Source organism: Anabrus simplex, chromosome 6 (genome assembly GCF_040414725.1).
Source record: "Anabrus simplex isolate iqAnaSimp1 chromosome 6, ASM4041472v1, whole genome shotgun sequence".
Taxonomy (NCBI): Eukaryota; Metazoa; Arthropoda; class Insecta; order Orthoptera; family Tettigoniidae; genus Anabrus; species Anabrus simplex.
Window position 1 is genome coordinate 38,943,860 of NC_090270.1, and position 21,169 is coordinate 38,965,028.

Consider the following 21,169-nt stretch of genomic DNA (forward strand, 5'->3'; position numbering starts at 1 on the left):
TACCTTTGATTAAATTTAGGATTGAGTTTAGGTTGGCTGCATTATTGTTTCTGAGGAAAGTGATAAATAGATCGAAGAGTATGTTGGGTTTCTCTGAGATTTCATTGAGATTGTGACTGGCATTAAAGTATTGGTCTAGGTGTATGTAGTAATTTTCCATTATGTTGAGTAAAGGGCTCTTGTTTGCTAATACGAGGATGTCCATGTCTTGTTCAATATTGGTGAAATTATGGTTGTAATCTTGCATGTGTTGGCCGATGGCTGAAAACCTGTTGTATTTTATTGCGTTAGTGTGCTCGTGGTATCTGATAATGAAGTTTCTCCCGGTTTGCCCGATGTAGGTTTTTTGACAGGTGGTACATTTGATCCTATAAACTCCTGATTTTAAAAAACTGCTGGTCTTGTTGATGTGTGAAGTATTGTATAAAATGTTCATGTTCTTACTGTTGGTTTTGAAGGCTATTTTAACGCCTTGTTTCTTAAAGATGTTGGTTAACTTGTAGATATCATTGTTGAACGTGAAGGTGGAAAATGTTAGAGGTTTGGTTATTTCTTTTTTGAGGGTAGTTTTTGGGCGATGTTTGTGTTTATTGATTATCCTTTCTATAAAATGATTGCTGAAGCCGTTGAATTTTGCGATTCCGCGGATTGTGTTGAGTTCGTTTTTTAGATCTTTATTGGACATAGGTATGCTGAAGGCTCGGTGAACTAGGCTGTTGTATGTGGCTCGTTTGTGGGACTGGGGGTGCACTGAATCTTGGCGAATGGTGGAGGCTGTTTGAGTGGGTTTTCTGAAAATTTTATAACTGAAAGAATCTGAGTTTCTAGTGATGGTTAAATCTAGAAAGTTGATTTTTTGATTTGATTCGGATTCTAGTGTGAATTTGATATGAGGATCAATATTGTTGAGTCTTAAGAGGGTGGTGGGTGCGTTAATTGATTTCTCATTCATGATTACAAAGACATCGTCGACATATCTGGCCCAAAAGAGAATGTTTTCGAATTCGTTGTCAATTTTGGTGTATTCGAAGAAGTCCAGGTATATTTCTGCTAAGATACCTGAGGCTGGTGACCCCATTGCCAAACCATTTTGTTGATATATGACATTGTCAAAAGTGAAGAAGTTACTGTCGATGATAAGTTTTAATATTGTGATAAAGTCTTGTATTTCTAGTTTGCTTAAGTGGCTGTTTTTGTTTAAATTGTTTATAATTATCGGGATTAATTTTGATACTTGTATGCTTGGGTACATGTTTACAATATCGAAAGAGTGGATGGAGTGATCCGGTTGCAAATTGAACTTGTTTAGTTTTTCTACTAGCTCAGCTCATTTTCCATAATCAAAAAAGACCCCACCCATAAAATTCAAAAACTACTTAAACAAACTCTTAAAAACACTTCATTTTATTTACCGAACAGGAAAAATCCAAACTCATACATATGAACCCAGGACTCCCCACTGCTAAAGCTCTTCCCAAAATTCACAAAACCGGAATTCCCATCCGGCCAATTATCAACTATAGACCGAGCCCCTTATACAAAATATCACAATTCATCCAATGTTTCTTAAGAAAAAATTATCAATTCTTATCCAAAAAGTCTATTAAAAACACATCTGAGCTAGTAGAAAAACTAAACAAGTTCAATTTGCAACCGGATCACTCCATCCACTCTTTCGATATTGTAAACATGTACCCAAGCATACAAGTATCAAAATTAATCCCGATAATTATAAACAATTTAAACAAAAACAGCCACTTAAGCAAACTAGAAATACAAGACTTTATCACAATATTAAAACTTATCATCGACAATAACTTCTTCACTTTTGACAATGTCATATATCAACAAAATGGTTTGACAATGGGGTCACCGGCCTCAGGTATCTTAGCAGAAATATACCTGGACTTCTTCGAATACACCAAAATTGACAACGAATTCGAAAACATTCTCTTTTGGGCCAGATATGTCGACGATGTCTTTGTAATCATGAATGAGAAATCAATTAACGCACCCACCACCCTCTTAAGACTCAACAATATTGATCCTCATATCAAATTCACACTAGAATCCGAATCAAATCAAAAAATCAACTTTCTAGATTTAACCATCACTAGAAACTCAGATTCTTTCAGTTATAAAATTTTCAGAAAACCCACTCAAACAGCCTCCACCATTCACCAAGATTCAGTGCACCCCCAGTCCCACAAACGAGCCACATACAACAGCCTAGTTCACCGAGCCTTCAGCATACCTATGTCCAATAAAGATCTAAAAAACGAACTCAACACAATCCGCGGAATCACAAAATTCAACGGCTTCAGCAATCATTTTATAGAAAGGATAATCAATAAACACAAACATCGCCCCAAAACTACCCTCAAAAACGAAATAACCAAACCTCTAACATTTTCCACCTTCACGTTCAACAATGATATCTACAAGTTAACCAACATCTTTAAGAAACAAGGCGTTAAAATAGCCTTCAAAACCAACAGTAAGAACATGAACATTTTATACAATACTTCACACATCAACAAGACCAGCAGTTTTTTAAAATCAGGAGTTTATAGGATCAAATGTACCACCTGTCAAAAAACCTACATCGGGCAAACCGGGAGAAACTTCATTATCAGATACCACGAGCACACTAACGCAATAAAATACAACAGGTTTTCAGCCATCGGCCAACACATGCAAGATTACAACCATAATTTCACCAATATTGAACAAGACATGGACATCCTCGTATTAGCAAACAAGGGCCCTTTACTCAACATAATGGAAAATTACTACATACACCTAGACCAATACTTTAATGCCAGTCACAATCTCAATGAAATCTCAGAGAAACCCAACATACTCTTCGATCTATTTATCACTTTCCTCAGAAACAATAATGCAGCCAACCTAAACTCAATCCTAAATTTAATCAAAGGTACTTTTCCAAGACAATTACACTTTCTCCCGCACCCTTCAGCCCCACCTTAAGCCCTCTTCCTAAGCCATATATAATTTTATATATGTCATTTCAATACAAGAACTTACTGATTTCCATGATTATAATTTTTACAACACCCCTTTTATACTTTATTCTTTGTTAAAAACCTCTTAGTATGTATATTCCTTGTATTATTAACTATTACCATAATATCTCATTTCACTTGTTATTCTTTAAAATAACATTTTCTTAGGATTTCACCAAAAGTGATCTTTGCTCCAATACGGCTGATGATGACCCCTAGATGGGTCGAAACTAGTACCGTGTAATTTATAATTTTGTGAATATATTTTAGTATTGAAAAGGTGGAAACGTTTACGTTGTTATTATTATTACTTATATATTATTCTCAGTTCAATACGGACCAAAAACATGAAATTCATAACCATCAGTGTATAAATTTGACACATAATCAGTTTGTTCATTTGACATTAACCTACGAACACACACAAATTGAGTCTGCCAAACAGTAGCATTTGCGTTGTATTGTTCAGTGATCATGTTTGTGCCTGAAAAAGAATATTTGCGGCACGCATTGCTTTTCTTATTTAATCAAAGGAAAAGGCTGTGGAAAGTCATCGTTTGCTGGTAGAAACATATGGTGAACATGCTCCATCGATTAGAACATGTGAGACATGGTTTCGACAATTTAAACATGGTGATTTCAATGTGATGTGATTTCAGTTGTGTCTAGTGGGACCAGAGCAGTATTGTATTATGAACTCTTGAAGCCTGGTGAAACCATTACTGCACACACTATCGCAAACAAATTATTAATTTAAATAACGCATTGATTGAAATACAATCAGAATGGGCCAGAAGACATGGCAAAGTTATTTTGTAGCATGACAATGTGCCATCTCACACAGCAAAACCAGTCAAAGACACCTTGAAATCGCTTGGATGGGACATCCTTCTGCACCGTACTGCCCCAACCTGGCGCCATCTTCGCATCAATAGGCCACACGCCTGCAAGCTGATGCAAGCTAGTGAATATGGGAAGGATATTCATGACTTGAGGTCTGATAATGTAGTTGCCTCTTCGAGCACATTGAAAAACTCTGAATCCGTTTTTTGATGATAATCGGCTGTTATGAATCTGTGGTTGACTCATGAATTCTTAGTTGGAATATAATGAAAAACATCCTATCATTCTTCCTCTGAAATACTTTGTTACTAAATTGATTGTTAAACGATGAACACAAGATGCTATTGCATTCCGGCCCTCAGGCTGTATTGCTCTTTTTGCATAACAGATTCTGGATTCTATGTGGGAAAACAGTTATTCATTGTGTGATCCATTCATGCTTCAAGTGCTTCAGAAGCAAACCTCCATTCACCACTCACATGATGGGTCAGTTACACTTATACAGAGTTGAACCGTCCTTACCTTTTGTTAAGGTTGGTCTTGATTATGGTGGTCCAATCATCATAAAGAGTGACAACCTGAGGAGTAAGATAAAGTTTAAAGCATACATTGCTCTCTTTGTTTGTTCTGTCACTAAGGAAATACATCTTGAACTTGTGAAGAGTCTAACAATTCAGTGTTTACTCGCTGCCTGTAGAAGATTTACGGTATGTAGAGGATTCCCAAATCTCATCTTGAGTGACAATGGCACAAATTTTGTTGGAGCAAAATATAAGTTATTAAGATTTATAAAGGATAGCTGGACTTAAATAAAAGAATAATCATATAATATGAATGCAAAATGGAAATTTATTCCACCCTCCAGTCCTCATTTTGGTGGACTTTGGGAGGCTGGAATAAAGTAAGCAAAATCACCTTCGAAGTGGACTATAGGAAATTCCATTCTTAATTTTTAAGGGTTGTGTACTCTTCTGTATCAAACTGAGTCTGTGTTGAACTCAAGACCTCTCTGTTCAATAACTGATGACCCTGATAATCAATGTTATTTGACACCTGGACATTTTCTAGTAGGGAGTCAATTGACCTCTGTCCCTTCTCCAGACATATCCAACAGCTCCTCCTCCTGTCTAACTGAATGGAATTTGGTACAAGAACTGTATCAAGGTTTCTGGCACAGGTGGTCAAAGGAATACATGCAATCACTCCAACAGAGGCATAAGTGGTCATCTACAGGAAAATTGAATCCAGCTATAGGAAACTTGGTGCTTCTAAAGGAAGATAACCTTCCTCCACTGGTTTGGAAGACTGGTGTAATCCAGGAGCTCCATCCTGGCTGTGACAGTGGTCACTGTGAAAACAAAAACTGGTTTCTTTTGCTGTGCCATATTCAAATTGTGTCCATTGCCCAAAGATTTTCATCTATTTGTACCATAATTTTCAGTGTTAATTTGATATTTATTTGAGTGTTCAGATCCCTCAAAGGGGGGAATATGTTGCAAATTGATGTGTTAGCAACACTGCATATGCTGCACTTCATAAATTTGACATTGTACAGTTGGCAATGTTCTGCTGCATCTTGGATATAGACTAGACAGAGACAAGATGGCTATAGCAGTAATGGATGTGTTTTTGTACCCCTAAAGCTTCACTGTAAATTGGTGTACATACGAAGTGTGTTAAAAAAAAGACCGAACTTTGTAAATTGCGCGCAAACCGCAACATTGAGCGAGTTGTGACTGTGGCGGCGCCTAGCGGCAACTTCTGACAACAGACCGCTGCTTTCCGCATTCCATTGCCTGCATTATCAGTTGAGTTAGAGCCTCTGAAGTAATTGTGTGTGTCACATGTTCATCGAATTCTATAATGAAACAGCTTGAGGAACAACGCGTGTGCGTGAAGTACTGCTTCAAAGTTGGGAAAACGTTTGTGGAAACATTTGAAATGTTGAAGCTAGCATACGGGGAGGAATGCATGAGTCGTACACAATGCTACGAGTGGTTTAAACATTTCAAAGACGGTAGAACGTCTGTCACTGAAGACCCTAGGCCTGGGCGACCTTCCACATCAACAGACGACCGCCATGTAGAGAGAGTTTGTGAAGTGATTCGTGGAAATCGTCGTTTGACAGTCCGAGAGGTTGCTGATCAGGTGTGCATCAGCGTAGGATCATGTCATGCAATTTTAACCGAAAAACTTCAGATGCGGCGCGTCAGTGCTAAATTTGTCCCTTGTTTGCTGACTGACGATCAAAAAGAGAACCGAGTCAGCATCAGTCAGGAAATGCTTGCTAACGCAGATGCTGATGACAACTTCCTGAAGAACATCATCACTGGAGATGAGACGTGGGTGTACGGTTACGATGTCAAAACCAAAAGGCAATCATCACAGTGGGTGGGGAAAGGTTCTCCTCGACCGAAAAAAGCACGAATGAGTCGTTCAAATATCAAGGTGATGCTGATTGTGTTTTTTGATTGGAAAGGCATTGTCCATCACGAGTTTGTACCCCGAGGCCAGACAGTGAACAAAGAACTGTACCAGAATGTTTTAACGCATTTGAGAGATGCTGTGCGCAGGAAGAGGCCTGAGCTGTGGGAAAACAAATCCTGGATGTTGCACCATGACAATGCGCCAGCACATGCCTCTCTCTCGGTCCGCAGTTATCTGGCAAAACACCAAATTCTTGTTGTGCCCCATCCGCCCTATTCTCCCGACTTGGCTCCAGCAGACTTTTTCTTATTCCCCGAATTGAAAACCACCTTGAAAGGACATCGTTTCCAAGACATTGAAAAGATCAAGGAGAATGCGATGAGGCAACTTTGCGCCATCAAAGAAAGTGCATTCCAGGAAGCATTCCAAAGGTGGAAGAAATGTTGGCAACACGCTGTTGATAGTGCAGGGGACTATTTTGAAGGGGACAGTCTGTGAAATGATGTAAGCTACATAATAAAGTTTTTCTAGCCACAGTTCGGTCTTTTTTTGAACACACCTCGTATGTGCTGTTTATACATTTATTCGTATAGAATAAATACCTAGAATCATGTCAGTGAGTGATGTGTTTGTGTCTGTCTGTGCTGGACAGTCTGGTCCTAAAAATTAACATAGTATTTGTGCCTATGGAAATATGAGCATGTATGTGCATGTGGTAAGTTGGTCCATTGGTTGTAACACTAACAATGTATTAAACAATCAACAGTTATAGCTTTTGAAGGAAATCAAGCACAGAAAGAACTGCAATAGATGCAATAATATCAATTCATTGTTCTCTTGATAGTGGAAAATTAGCAGCTGGACTGTTCAGTGTACGACAACAAGGGTAGACTATTAAAGGGTAGAGAAAGATCCACTTATTCAATACCAATTATATTAATGTTGTTATCTTTTATTAATGTTCATACTAGTTTCAACAGACACCAGAAAAAAGACCTGTCCCAAGCGCACATAAACTACGAGGAGCGCGAGGACGTTCACTTCACACTGAATTCTACCACAGATCATTTCATCGGATGGAAAGGCCACTTATTCAAGTTGTGAATGTCCCCTTTAATGCTACATAAACTGTTCCTCTTACATTCTATTTGTTAAGGCATAAATTGTCAATCTAACGGGTCTATAACATACATAAATGATGAATTATCAGCTCCAAGATCAATTTAAAACTCAAGAATACTGGTTTATAATAAGGACATTATCATAGTTCAACGACACCAGTAACAATAGTTTTAATGTGTTATTTTAATTCTTTTTTTTAAATGTGTAGTCTGACATTTCATCCACACTGTTTTAGATTAAGACTCAAGTTACCAATGAAAACAAGATATCAGTACCCAGTTTGACTTCATAGATGCGTATAACAATATCAGTTTGGGCAGGGCTTATGTGTGTTCTCAACATTATGTAATACAAATTAAGACAATCCAATTTTATTGATGTTCATATATATGCATGCTATTTCCAATTTTGATCATGGCTGAAGTTGATCTAATATAAAGTTGAAACTAGTGTAGTACCAATATTAATACAAGATAACAACATTAATCTAATTGGTATCGAATAGGTGGGCCTTTCTCTACCCTTTGATAATGATCAATTGCCAATACAGACCAAAATGAAATCCGTAACTTACGAACATAGGTAGATGTAAGAATGTGACAGAGTGGCAAAAAGGGGCAATTGTGTTTGGCCGTGCCCATGGCCATACGCTGAGTGAAGTTGCTGGATTGTTGGTGTTTTGCAGCGGACTGTTCAACGTGTCTACAAGAAGTGGTGTATTACACGTGGCCACAAAACACGACATCAGAATTCTGATCGGAAACAGATTCTGACTGAGAGGGACCGGAGAGGTGTTTCACGGCTTGTAAATCAAAATCGCTTCCAAAACTGAGAAGAATTTTGGCAGTCAGTGAATGAAGGTCCATCCCAACCTGTTAGCAAGAGAAAATTGCAACTGGAACTGCATGCAATGAATATTTGGATTCGGTCACCTCTCAAAATGCCATTGCTCACACAGGAACATATAAAGCTGCGCATCATCAATGGGCCAGAAATCATCGAATGTGGTCAGTAGCTGACTGGCAGAATGTAATGTGGTCTGATGAATCACGTTTTTGCCTGTATTCCAACGACTCATGTTGTAAAGTATAACAAAGGCCAAATGAAGCATTTCATCCTGGATGTGTGCAATGTCCGGTTCAAGCCGAAGGTGGGTCTGTGATGTTTTGGGGGTGTTTTTCGTATCGTGGATTGGGCTCACTCACTGAGATGACCGCTAGGATGAACCAGCATGTTTATTTAAACATTCTGGGTGATCAGGTGTTGCCTGTCAGTCAACATCTGCATGATGAGTATGCTAATGATACCCCGATTTTTCAAGATGACAACAGCAAAGTTCATTGGGCGTCCGCATATGTAACTGGTTTTATGAACACTCTCCCACCCTATTACATCTCAATTGGCCTGTAAAATCACCTGACTTGAACCCCATTGAAAATGTGTGGGACATGTTGCAACAGTGGATAAAATGACATCAGCAATTTAGTGAAACTGCGCAATGAAATCCTCAGCAAGTGGCTTAACCTGGATGTGACGTACCTGCACAACCTTGTGGACTAATTTCCTAAACAAATCTGGGCAGTTATCAAGTCCAGAGGTGGAGTTACACGATGTTAAATAATGCTTGTACTGATTTCTCCAGAAGTGACTAATTTTTTGTCCGGTGAGCTTATTGTAAAGAATAAGTTTCCTGTACGTAAAGGTTCAAAGTCAAAATGAAGAAAGTGAAGAGGAAGAACAGGCAAAACTACAATTTGAGGAAAATCAAAGACCCAATAATGAAAGAGAACATGCAAGTAGAACTTAACTTGAAGATTATCACAGAGGAAAACATCACCAGCAATAATGTCAAATTAGAATTAACTAAACTACAAAACGCCGTTCAGCAAATAAAAGAGAAATACATGAAACCAGAGGAGAAAAAAAGAAAGTCATGGATGACAGATGAAATACTGAACCTAATGGAGAAAAGAAGAGTCAATAAAGGAAAACCTGCAGAATACAGAAAGATAAATGCAGACATCAGAAGAAAGATCAGGGAGGCAAAAGAAAAAGAAAAAGTGGAGCAATGTGAGGAGATTGAGTTATATCAAAGTAGGTATGACAGCTTCAATGTACACAGGAAAGTAAGAGAAGTAACAGGGAAATACAGGAATGGCTCTGGTGGAAAGTTAATAGATGAAGCCGGGAACTTGATGGTGGATTTAGAAGACAAGAAAAAGATCTGGAAAAAATATATAGAAGATTTATTTTATGACACTAGATGTGCTTTTACACAAAATACAAATGAAATAAGTGGCACAGATATATTAGAAGAAGAAGTTCAAACAGCCATCAATCAGATGAAGGACGGAAAGGCAGTGGGACCAGATAAAGTAGAAGCAGAGTTCTTAAAACTGATGGATGAACATCATGTAAAATGGTTGACCAAAATTTTCAATCGAATTTATGTATCCGGGAATATTCCATCGGAATGGCTCAAATCAGAGTTCATCACCTTGCCAAAAAAGCAAAACGCAAACCAATGTGGAGATTACCGCACAATAAGTTTGATGAGTCATCTCTTGAAAGTGTTCTTGAGAGTGATACACAGAAGAATATACAGACTGTGTGAAGATCAGATAGCCCCTAATCAATTTGGGTTTATTAAAGCAGTAGGTACGAGAGAAGCCTTGTTCAGTGTGCAGGTCCTCTTTCAGAGATGTAGAGATGTAAATAAGAATGTATTTGCTTGTTTAATAGACTACCAGAAAGCCTTTGACTGTGTAAAACATGAAAAATTGATGGATATTTTGAGAAATATTGGAATGGAGGAAAGAGATCAGCGAATCATCAAGACGCTGTACTGGAATCAAACAGTGGTGTTGCGTGTTGAAGGAGAACACACCGAAGCAGTCAAAATCCTGAGAGGAGTGAGGCAAGGATGTATCTTGTCACCTATACTATTTAATTTGTATTCAGAATACATATTTAGAGAAGCCTTGGAAGATATAGAAGAAGGAATTTTGATAAATGGAGTGAGATTAAACAACATCCGGTATGCTGACGATACAATTGTATTTGCTGATACTATCCAAGTGCTACAATCACTAATGGATAGAATTGTAAGAGTCAGCAGCCAATACGGGCTTGAAATAAACACCGCAAAGACAAAACTCATGGTTATAAGTAAGGAAAATATTTCCGGAATAAACTTGGTTATAAATCAAAAGAGTATAGAAAGGGTAAAACAATATACATACCTTGGAACCATAATAAATGAAGACTGGGATTGCTCACAAGAAGTCAAGGTACGCATTGGAAAAGCAAGAAGTGTGTTCCAGAAAATGAGTGATGTGTTTAAAAGCCACAATCTAACTTTAGGGACTAAAATCAGACTTCTGCACTGTTATGTATTTTCTGTTCTTTTATATGGTGTAGAGACATGGACCTTAAATAAAAACACAGAGAAGAAGCTGGAGGCCTTTGAAACATGGCTTTATAGGCGGATCCTGAGAATATCTTGGACCCGGAGAATTACAAACGTGGAAGTAATGAGAAGGATGAACACAACACCTCAGTTGATCAAGATAGTGAAATGCCGAAAGCTGCAGTATCTGGGACATATAATGCGCAACACAGATAGATACAACCTACTCCAAAAAATACTCCAGGGGAAAATCAACAGCAAAAGAGGTCCTGGAAGAAGAAGAATATCTTGGCTTGACAATCTTAGAGGCTGGTGCAATATGTCATCAGTTGAACTGTTCCGCTCTGCCACAAACAAGACGAAAATAGCCATCATGATCGCCAACATCCGAAACGGATAGGCACCGAAAGAAGAAGAAGAAAGGTTCATGTTGTACTCCTAATTTTTCAACCCAATGCTGTGTGTTACTTAATGTATCTCTCCAAATCTAAATATGCTAAGACTGTCCCTGCCTAGAGCCACAGGATCATTGGAATGAATAAATGAAATAATAAATCTCCAAGAGAAGACTAAGTAGTGATAACAACAACCTCCGCTTCCTTAAACTTCACCCGTGCTGCATTTACCAAATCCCACACATCCCCAACTATGTTGGTACTTTCACCTGCTTGCCTTACGTTGTTGGTACCATTGTAACACACTACCACCTTCTCCTTCCCCTCCTCCTTCTCTTCTACTTTCCTCTGCCTCAACCTATTTCCTGGATAACAATATACCCTGTTTCCCTTTCCTCCACACACTTTCCCCACATGTCTAACAATGGAATTCCCCGTGACCAGAGCCTCAACCCTACCCACCTCATTTGATCCCCTCCTCTCCTGGTCAGCCATATCTTTCCTGATAGCTGCAGAAGCTACTTCTTCCTCCTTTTTCTCCCTCCCATCAGCCTGTTTCACCTGTCTTTTCCTATCCTCTACATTTCCCCTTCCTACCCATTCCCTTCCTCCTACTTCCACACTTCTCAGCAACAGTTCCCTGTTCCTCATCTTCCCTCTCTTGTTCTACCTGCAGTGACTCGTACTGATTTCTCACAGACACCTGTCCTGAATTCTGATCCTGAATAAAGCCCTTAGACTGCAATCTCCTTCCCCTTAGAACGTTAGACCACCTGTCTTCTACAATTATCCCCTTTCCTTCCCATCTCTCTTTTACACCTACTGTATACTGTATACCATCTGACCAAGAACACGTACAACAAAAGGTGTCTCTCCCATAACACCAAACTCAGACACAATCATGCTGTCATCAGCCCAGAAGCCCCGTATGCTTCCGAGTGCCTGATCCTTAACAGGAAATGTCTAGCTGAAAAACTAGAGATCAAAGAAAGGAAGATTCTCAGGAAGATAATAGGGCCAGTCAAAAAAGAGGGTGAATACAGGAGGCAGCACAATCAGAAGCTCTATGACTACACAGAAAAGATTACAGATGTGGCTAGGAAGAGACGTCTGACCTTCTATGGGCACATATTAAGGATGAATTCTGCCAGGGTGACCAATCGTGTTCTATCCTACTGGCAGAAGAGAAAGATTAAGATCCTGTGGTTAACAGTAGTGGCTAAAGATCTTCAGGAACTAGGAATAGTTGAAAGTGACATCAGAGACTGTTCATCACTCAGAAGTATTCTGAGACAAAGGGAGTTCCCCGTAACAAGACAGGTACCTTCTGGACAAAGGAGAGGAAGGAGCCAGAGAATGTGCACATACTGGGCAAATATCAAAGCCCACTCTCACCAAAAACGTTGAATATCATGGTCCTTAGTTGGCCTTATCAAAATAGAGAGAGAAAAATAAATAAATATTCTTCTATTGTGTTTCTTTCAGCCTTTACACTTAGTCCTCGTGCAACATGTTCCTTGAAACAATCCCTCACACGCTTTCCTTTCAACTTTTCTAGATCCCATCTCCGAACATTCCTTTCTTCAATTTTTTCAACTTCAGATGGCATTTCATGACCAACAACTTGTGGTCACAGTCCATGTCTGCTCCTGGGAAAGTCTTACAATCCAACACCTGGTTTCTGAATCTCTGCCTAATCATAATCAAGTTTTTGATATCTTCCAGTGTTTCCATGTCTCATCCACGTATACAGCCCTTGTTTGCAGTGTTTGAACCAAGTATTAGCAAGGACTAAATTATGATTGGTGCAGAATTCAACCAGCCGACTTCCTCTTTCATTCCCTTGTCCCAGTCTGAATTCTCCTACTGTGTTTACCTTCTCTTCCTTGGCTTACCATTGCATTCCACTCTCCCATCACAATAAGATTCTTATCACCTTTGCACATTGTATGAAATTTTTTCTCTCTTTATATATTCTTTGATTTCTTCATTGTCCACCGAACTAGTACGCATATAGACCTGCACTATTGTGGTGGGCATTGGTGTGGTGTCTATCTTGACAACAATAATACTTTCACTAAGCTGGTCATAGTAGCTTACCTGCTATTTCTTATTCATTACTAAACCAACTCCTGCATTTCCCTGTTTGATTCTGTGTTGAAAATTCTGTAGTTGCCTGATCAGTAATCCTGCTCTTCCTGCCAATGTACTTCACTTATACTAACTACATCTAACTTTAAGTCTATCCATCTCTATTTTCAGATTTTCTAATTTACCACAATGGTTCAAACTTCTAACATTCTATGCTCCGACTCGTAGAATGTCAGTATCCATCTTCCTGTCATGTAGGCCCCACCCAGAGATTCGAATGGGGAAATATTTTACCTTGGAGGTAGCCATCATCAGTACATCATTCATACATTTGCCCTGAAGATGATCTTTTTCATGCAACACAGAATGGACTTGATGTTGCCAGGTTCTGGTTGAGATTGGTGTGAAGTGCTTTGATTTTTATCTGTGTTATATTTTGTTATGTTTGTTATGCATTAATGAACTGTGTAAATGATATTTCTGATATGATAACAATAATTCATACAGAGAGCTGCATGTCCTCAGGAGTTAGTTACAGCTGTAGTTTCCCGTTGTTTTCAACCATGTAGCAGTATCAATCCAGCTAAGCAATGTTGACTATTATTACAAGGTCGTATCAGTCAATCATCTAGACTTCTGCCCTTGCAAGTTCTGAAAGGCTGCTACCCCCCTTTTGATGAACCGTTCATTAGTCTGGTCTATTACAGAACTATTTCAAATAGTTTTAGTTTTGTAATAGATTCAGACAAGTCAATACGGATCAAACAACCATATTAACCTATCATGGTTAAGTTTATCAACAGTCAGTCTGGTCTTTCGACAGATACCCATCCGATATGGTTGCACCTGTGGCTTGGCTATCTGCTTCACTGGAACACACTGCGCAGCAAGGTCGCACGGTTACTTAATATTCTATCTATAATAAATCTTATTTCATGAACTTAAGTACCATATATATTTAAAAAATCTTGATTTATTGTGAGGGAAAGACATGATCTTTTAAAAAGAGATGTAAAAATCAATCAAATATATGACTAACCTTGGATTTTAAATAGAGTTTCTTGGTAAGTGTAGAGCGTATGGAAGGGACTTGTTTGCATCTACTTATGTTACTATCCACAGAAAATGATTCATATTCCAAAGCCACTTTCCCAGAGACCTGGTGAAGCAGAGTAAGCAAATCTTCAGAGCCATTACTTTGTGAGAGCACATCTCTCAGTGCAGTAATAAACCATGAACCATCTAACCTGTTGCTCCATGAATAGAAACCTGCAATAAAGAACACATTTTCTCTTACAAACAGAAGTATATAGGAATAAATAAAGCATGCATATCTATACTGGCAAGCAAGAGAAGTGGATCACTTTGTAAAAATGAAATCAGAAACAAATGAACAACATACAGAGGCAGAGAATTACAGTAGGCAAAGCTTTATCTGATCCCATAATCACTATGAGGGGAATTCCTCAAGGCCTTTATGTTTCCTTATATATATATATATATATATATATATATATATGATATGATTAAAGAACTGGAATCAGAGATAAGGCTTTTTGCAGATGATGTTATTCTGTATAGAGTAATAAATAAGTTACAAGGTTGTGAGAAACTGCATAATGACCTTGATAATGTTGTGAGATGGACAATAGGCAATGGTATGATGATAAATGGGGTTAAAAGTCAGGTTGCGAGTTTCACAAACAGGAAAAGTCCTCTCAGTTTAAATTACTGCATTGATGGGGTGAACGTTCCTTATGGGGATTATCGTAAGTATCTAGGTGTTAATACAAGGAAAGATCTTCATTGGGGTAATCACATAAATGGGATTGTAAATAAAGGGTACAGATCTCTGCACATGGTTATGAGGTTATTTAGGGGTTGTAGTAAGGATGTATAGTAAAGGGCATATAAGTCTCTTGTAAGACCCTAACTACTGTATGGTTGCAGTGTATGGGACCCTCACCAGGATTACTTGATTCAAGAACTGGAAAAAAATTCCAAAGAAAAACAGCTCAATTTGTTCTGGGTGATTTCTGACAAAAGAGTAGCTTTACAAAAATGTTGTAAAGTTTGGGCTGGGAAGACTTGGAAGAAAGGAGACAAGCTTTTCGACTAAGTGGTATATATTACAAGTAATAAATTTCATCTTGATCCATGGTGGAATTTGTTATATATAATAACTCCAACTTGTATGTTTGGGAAGTTCCACCTTTCCAGCACTTTTAAATCACGATTTTTCTTAGATTAAAATAACATTAATCTATTTTAAAACTAGATGACCCGGTGAACTTCATACCACCTAAAATGGATTTTATTGTAACTCTTCGTAAGTGATTATTAATCCAAATCAAACTTCCTCCTCCAGTTCATTGAGATCGATAATATTAGCCATATCTTGTATGGTTTGAGTTTTGTTTGGTTATTAAATGAAACCCGTTTGTAAATGAAATGAATTCAATGTCTTTTATTTACATGAAGGATAAATGCAGTTAACATTCAACGCAAAGCTTTCCGGTAAACTACATTTTTAGTTTTGTTTTCTGGTACGTAAATAAACAAAGATGGTTTTCCGACACACGAACACATGACATACAGTTGTCCATGAAGTAAACACAGAAACTCAAAGTTAATTCCGCAAACTTCCAACGACTGGCTTTGTGATTTGTTGATGGTCATCGTGAAGGCCAGAATGCATGGGGAATTGCAACCGTTTAAAATTGTATGGCACATCTACTGGAAACATCGGGATGCGCAGAATCAAAGCATAGTTATAAATGGACAGGCAATTAACAATATCAGGTATGCAGATGATACTGTTGTCATAGCAAATGAATTACCTGTGCTCCAACGCATGATAGACAAATTAGTCCGGCGCAGTGAAGAGTTTGGCCTGTTTGTCAATGCTTCCAAGACCAAAGTTGTAGTCTTCTCTAAAAGAAAAATTCCAGCAACCCTGTCAATAAATGGTAAGATTGAACAAGTATCCTCCTTAAAATACTTGGGTACTGTGCTAGATGAGGAATGTGATTCCAAGAGAGAGATAAAATCTAGAATAGAACAGGCCAGGAGGCAATTTTTTAGCATGAAACAGCTATTTACAAAATCGGACCTAAGTGTGCAATTAAGAATGCGAATGATTCGGTGCTATGTATTCTCCATTTTTCTCTTTGGATGTAAAAGCTGGACCCTTGAACAAAATATAGGAAAAAGAATTGATGCTTTTGAAATGTATCTATATCGCCGTCTACTCCGAATACCTTGGGTGCTGAAAATTTCAAATGACGAAGTCCTTCATCACATGAAGAAACAAAAAGAACTATTACTTACTGTTAAAAAAAGAAAAACCCAATATCTAGGGCACATTATGAGAGGCGAGAAGTACCAGCTATTACAACTCATCACTGAAGGTAAAATACAGGGGAAAAGGTCTGTTGGCAGGAGGAAGAATTCATGGCTGAAGGACATCCGAAGATGGCACAACTGCACTTCAGAAGATGCTTTCCATGCTGCAACAACATGTCCAGAGCTATGTGGCTATGTGGACCGCCAACCTCCGCTAGGAGAAGGCGCCTCAAGAAGAAGAATGACGTTATTCATGCGCTTCTCCACAGCCAGTCTCGTTCCATTGCATAGTCGAGGTTGACTGATGTTATGCAACATTTGATCGACTTAACGGAGTTACAGTATTCCACATTGATGTGATTGCACCACTTAAAGCCATTTATTGAAAGTAATCTGAACTGACTCCTATCCTTCGCATTGTACCACGAACGCCATCTATTGAGCCAATTCCGATACCGAAGTACCAATTTTTATTTTTTTAATTTTTTTGGTGTTTCTTTGGGATCTTCATTTAAAAAAAATTCCCTAAACCATCTCAGTATTGAGGTGAAGAAAACAAAACAAAATTATTCAAATTGGTCAAGCCATTTTCGAGTATTTGCAAGATCAACACACGGCAACTAATTTTTATATTGAGAGAAAATTATTAAATAACACTAGTACGGTATGTTTTTATTGTTCACCCACCTATTCATTGCAATACAATCTTAAAAGTTAGGACTTTGCCCTTATCAAAATTGTTAACATAAAATTAATACATTGGACGGTACATGTTACGCCTATCAATAGTAGGCATCATCGGCCATATTTTTTAACTTAGGAATAGATCAGGTACCTGATTGGAAATGACTTATGAATACTGTTAAAAACTATGTCTTGTAAAATGGATTAGAGATCATTAAATAAGTATTACAATATAAAACGTAGTATACTATTACTTAACAATATTTGTGTTAATATTTGAGTCTAAAACCATGACAATTATTTGAGGATTATGACATAGGTGGTTGGATATTAAAAGATATTACAATAAAGATAAAAATCAGAAAGCACATTCTATTTAATTGTCAATTGGTGTGTTGTTAAAAACTTGAAGAAACTTGAGCATTGGTAATGGTCGTTTGTTCTTGAAGTTAATAAGCACTGATTTTCATTTATATGCTTATAAATTTTGAAGAATTTCCATATGGCCTGGTTCTTTTTGAGATAATATTAGTTGGAATGTTGGTGCCATAGGCTTTATTGAAGTTCGTGTAGATGTCATTAGGCCATCTTCTTTGATGTAGTATTTGTGGGAAGAGTTTGCGATAGGTGTGGCTCTTTGTTGTTGGATGTGTTGGGGTGAGCATACTAGTTGAAAGGGAACGTTGTTGTCAATCAGTGGGTAGCCAAGTGTGTGATGAAATTCCCTTCGACTGCTGAGATGTTAACTTATGTTGAGGGCTCTAAAGTTGAGATTCTGAGGTGCCAGAATTCATTCCTGCAGAAGTTCTTTTGCATGCCAGTAAATCTACTGACAAAAGGCTGGCGTATTTGAGCACCTTCAAATACCACCGCTCTGTGCCATAATCGAACCTGCCAAGTTGGGGTCAGAAGGCTGGCCAGCGCCTCAACAGTCTAGCCCACTCAGTCCGGCGAGGAAAAAAGAAATCTCTTGCGTCATCAGCTCATAGAAAATAGGCGTACCGAGCTCGATAGCTGCAGTCACTTAAGTGCGGCCAGTATCCAGTATTCGGGAGATAGTAGGTTCGAACCCCACTGTCGGCAGCCCTGAAAAATGTTTTCCGTGGTTTCCCATTTTCACACCAGGCAAATGCTGGGGCTGTACCTTAATTAAGGCCACGGCCGCTTCCTTCCCACTCCTAGTCCTTCCCTGTCCCATCGTCGCTGTACCGGGTGGTACACCTCCCCGCCGCTAATTCGAACTTTGCGCCAGTTGAAACTCCTCTACTGGAGGAAGCCTGAACTTTAACTACCGGGTTAATTCTCAAGTTTCTCAGAAGATGTTCCTACTATAAATTTTGAAGTGTTCTGAACTGTGTCTTTTTCGATTCATATTTGTTTTCTCTGTAGCAAGAAGTGTGAACATTCTCTCCTAGATGGCACCACTTAAGAACTACTATTGTGCACCCTAGTGCAAAGTGAAGGAACTTTTCTTTGAAGAAATTTAGTATCTATAAGTTTGTTCTTTATTAAATTTCTTTCTGCCATTGTTTAAGTTGGCAACATTAACCCTTTCTTTCCACCAGTTTTGAAATTGGCCATTCATAAATTTCTGTAATTAATTTTCCACCAATCCTGGTTTTCTTCTTCAGTTTTGACATGTAATCTTTTGGCCGTCCAATAAAAAGCTTGTGGGCGGGTGTTCTTATTCTTGAAAGGTCTCGAATGTTCCACGAGGGTATATAAACTGCTGATTTTTGGGTCTCCGGGCCACTTCAGTAACATCTATCATAGTGTAAATTATGTAGCAGGGGGCGGGAAGCGCCTCTTTCGTCGGGCAGAAGTTCTTCAATAAGGTAATGGCCTTTTAATAACTTATTTTCTTGCTAGCTCAGCAGTTTAACTCTCGGGGCAGGTTCGATACCCTTTACCATGTAACTTTTCTCTAAAATGTAAAAGACTCTTGGTATAGATTCTATCTCTTTAAACTACATATTGGGATAGAGAGTGCTTAACCCTCTCGAACTCCCACTCCTATTGCTTTGAGGTGAACTTATTTTCACAACCGTTTCTTCCCTTCCTAATGTAATATAATTTTTTTTTTTTTATATAAGTCACCTCTGTAGTATGGGATTAGCCCTTGCATAAGTGGTCTAGAGCTGAATAGGTTTTAATAAAGTGTATTAGGAGTGCAAGTACGCCTCCACTCAAATTGGTATTTTGGGGCCATGTCATTGTCCGGTTTCTTCACTGAATAGGCCTCAGTAAGTTGGGTATTTTTACCCCTGTGTTATTGTACTTGGAGGACAGCTTGAATGTGGAGTTTGGTGTGGCCTTTGATGGGCTTGAACTTTGAGAGCGAGTTGCTCTTTCTTAAAATTTGTTTCTGTGTGCCTCGAGGAGGCTTTTACTATGTAATTGGGAGCAAGTGCTCTTGAGCATGATTGGGGTCTTCTGCCCCTTGGTTGAATCTTGTATACGGGTAAAGTTGGGCTTATAGCTCAAGAATTGTGTCTGGCTCTCGGAGCCCAAATCCTGTAACTACTGTAATTGTACTTTCTCGATTTGTTGCTAGGCTACTAAGTACCTGTTATATTTGTTATTTCTTGATCTTGAAAAGAAAATATAACCTTGTTAAATTTTAAATTAACTTTAATTTCGTAGATTGAGACCTATTCATCCCAACACCTTCTTTCACCTCTAACTACCATGGATAACTCCGTAACAGTCGCCACAAGACCTATCTGTGTCGGTGCGACGTAAAGCAAAAAAAAAAAAAAAAAAAAAGGCGTAGTGAACAAGCGACTGCAAGAAATATAGTGTCCTAATTTGTTCGGACACGATCTTGATCTCGACTCCTTCGTTTCATCTTACTAAACTGGGTTTTATGTGCGATTTCCTGCTCGGCATCTTTTGTCTGTTCAGCTATGTTCTGGCATATCTCGTCATAAAAAAGTAATTGAAATATTTTGGTCAGTTTTGTTTTCCCTAAAAACTCTCCCTTTACATCATGATGGAATTATGGATCAATGCGGGACTTTCTTTATCCATTTTCAGTATAAGTTGACAAAGAACTTGCACTGGTTGGATTGTAATCAGTATTATCGTCACAACTGTCACTTAAAGATAAAAATTTCATTGTTCCGTATTGAAAAGTATCAAAGTTAAATTGCGTGTGCCGTGCTGATGCTCGGAAGATTACACATTACTTCTTTTAAGTGACTTACATTCCACTTCATCTGAATTTTACATTGCCTACCCCCGTCATTTTTATACTGCCTCTTCAACTGATATTGTGTGGACTTGACCGTTAACTTCTTACTTACTTATGCATTGTTTTTCGAGTTAGAATAGGCTGATGATGACCCAGACTGGGGTCGAAACCGGTACCATTTCCACTTTTAATTAAATAAGAATGTAATCTCTACATCTCTTATTTACTTGTATTGAATAGGTTGAACTACCATATTTATTATTTCAATTTAACAACTGTCACTATCGTGATTGCTACTTGAACTGGAATCGAATACGTGTTGTCTCTTTTGTGACTGCTGAACATTTGCATCAGCTACGCCCGAACCCTGTACATTCCAGCCTGCAGTACTTATTCCAGGTAAGTTCCTGTCACTTACGAATTCTCCTTCGGCAGAAATTACTTCACTAATGTCACTATCCTCCCCACTAAATTCCAACATTTTGTTTATCATGACCCGTAAATCATCTTCCTCTAACGGTGGGGGCCGGTAATTCGTTACAGACATTTTAGCGAAAAAAATGTAAGAAAAAGGATCAAATAGAACCCTGGTCTCTGCAGTTTGGATGGAAATCATGAATTGTGCCTGTATTAT

The 21,169-nt window shown here is 38.4% G+C and overlaps 1 protein-coding gene across 1 annotated transcript in view; it reads right to left on the bottom strand.

Annotated features, from left to right (window-relative positions):
- LOC136875849 (caspase-3) overlaps positions 1-21,169 on the bottom strand; it is a 173,714-nt gene that overhangs the window by 10,474 nt on the left and 142,071 nt on the right. The window contains exon 8 of the mRNA XM_068228218.1: positions 14,353-14,582. Coding sequence (XP_068084319.1) covers positions 14,353-14,582 — 230 coding nt within the window. The remainder of the gene's footprint in view (positions 1-14,352; positions 14,583-21,169) is intronic.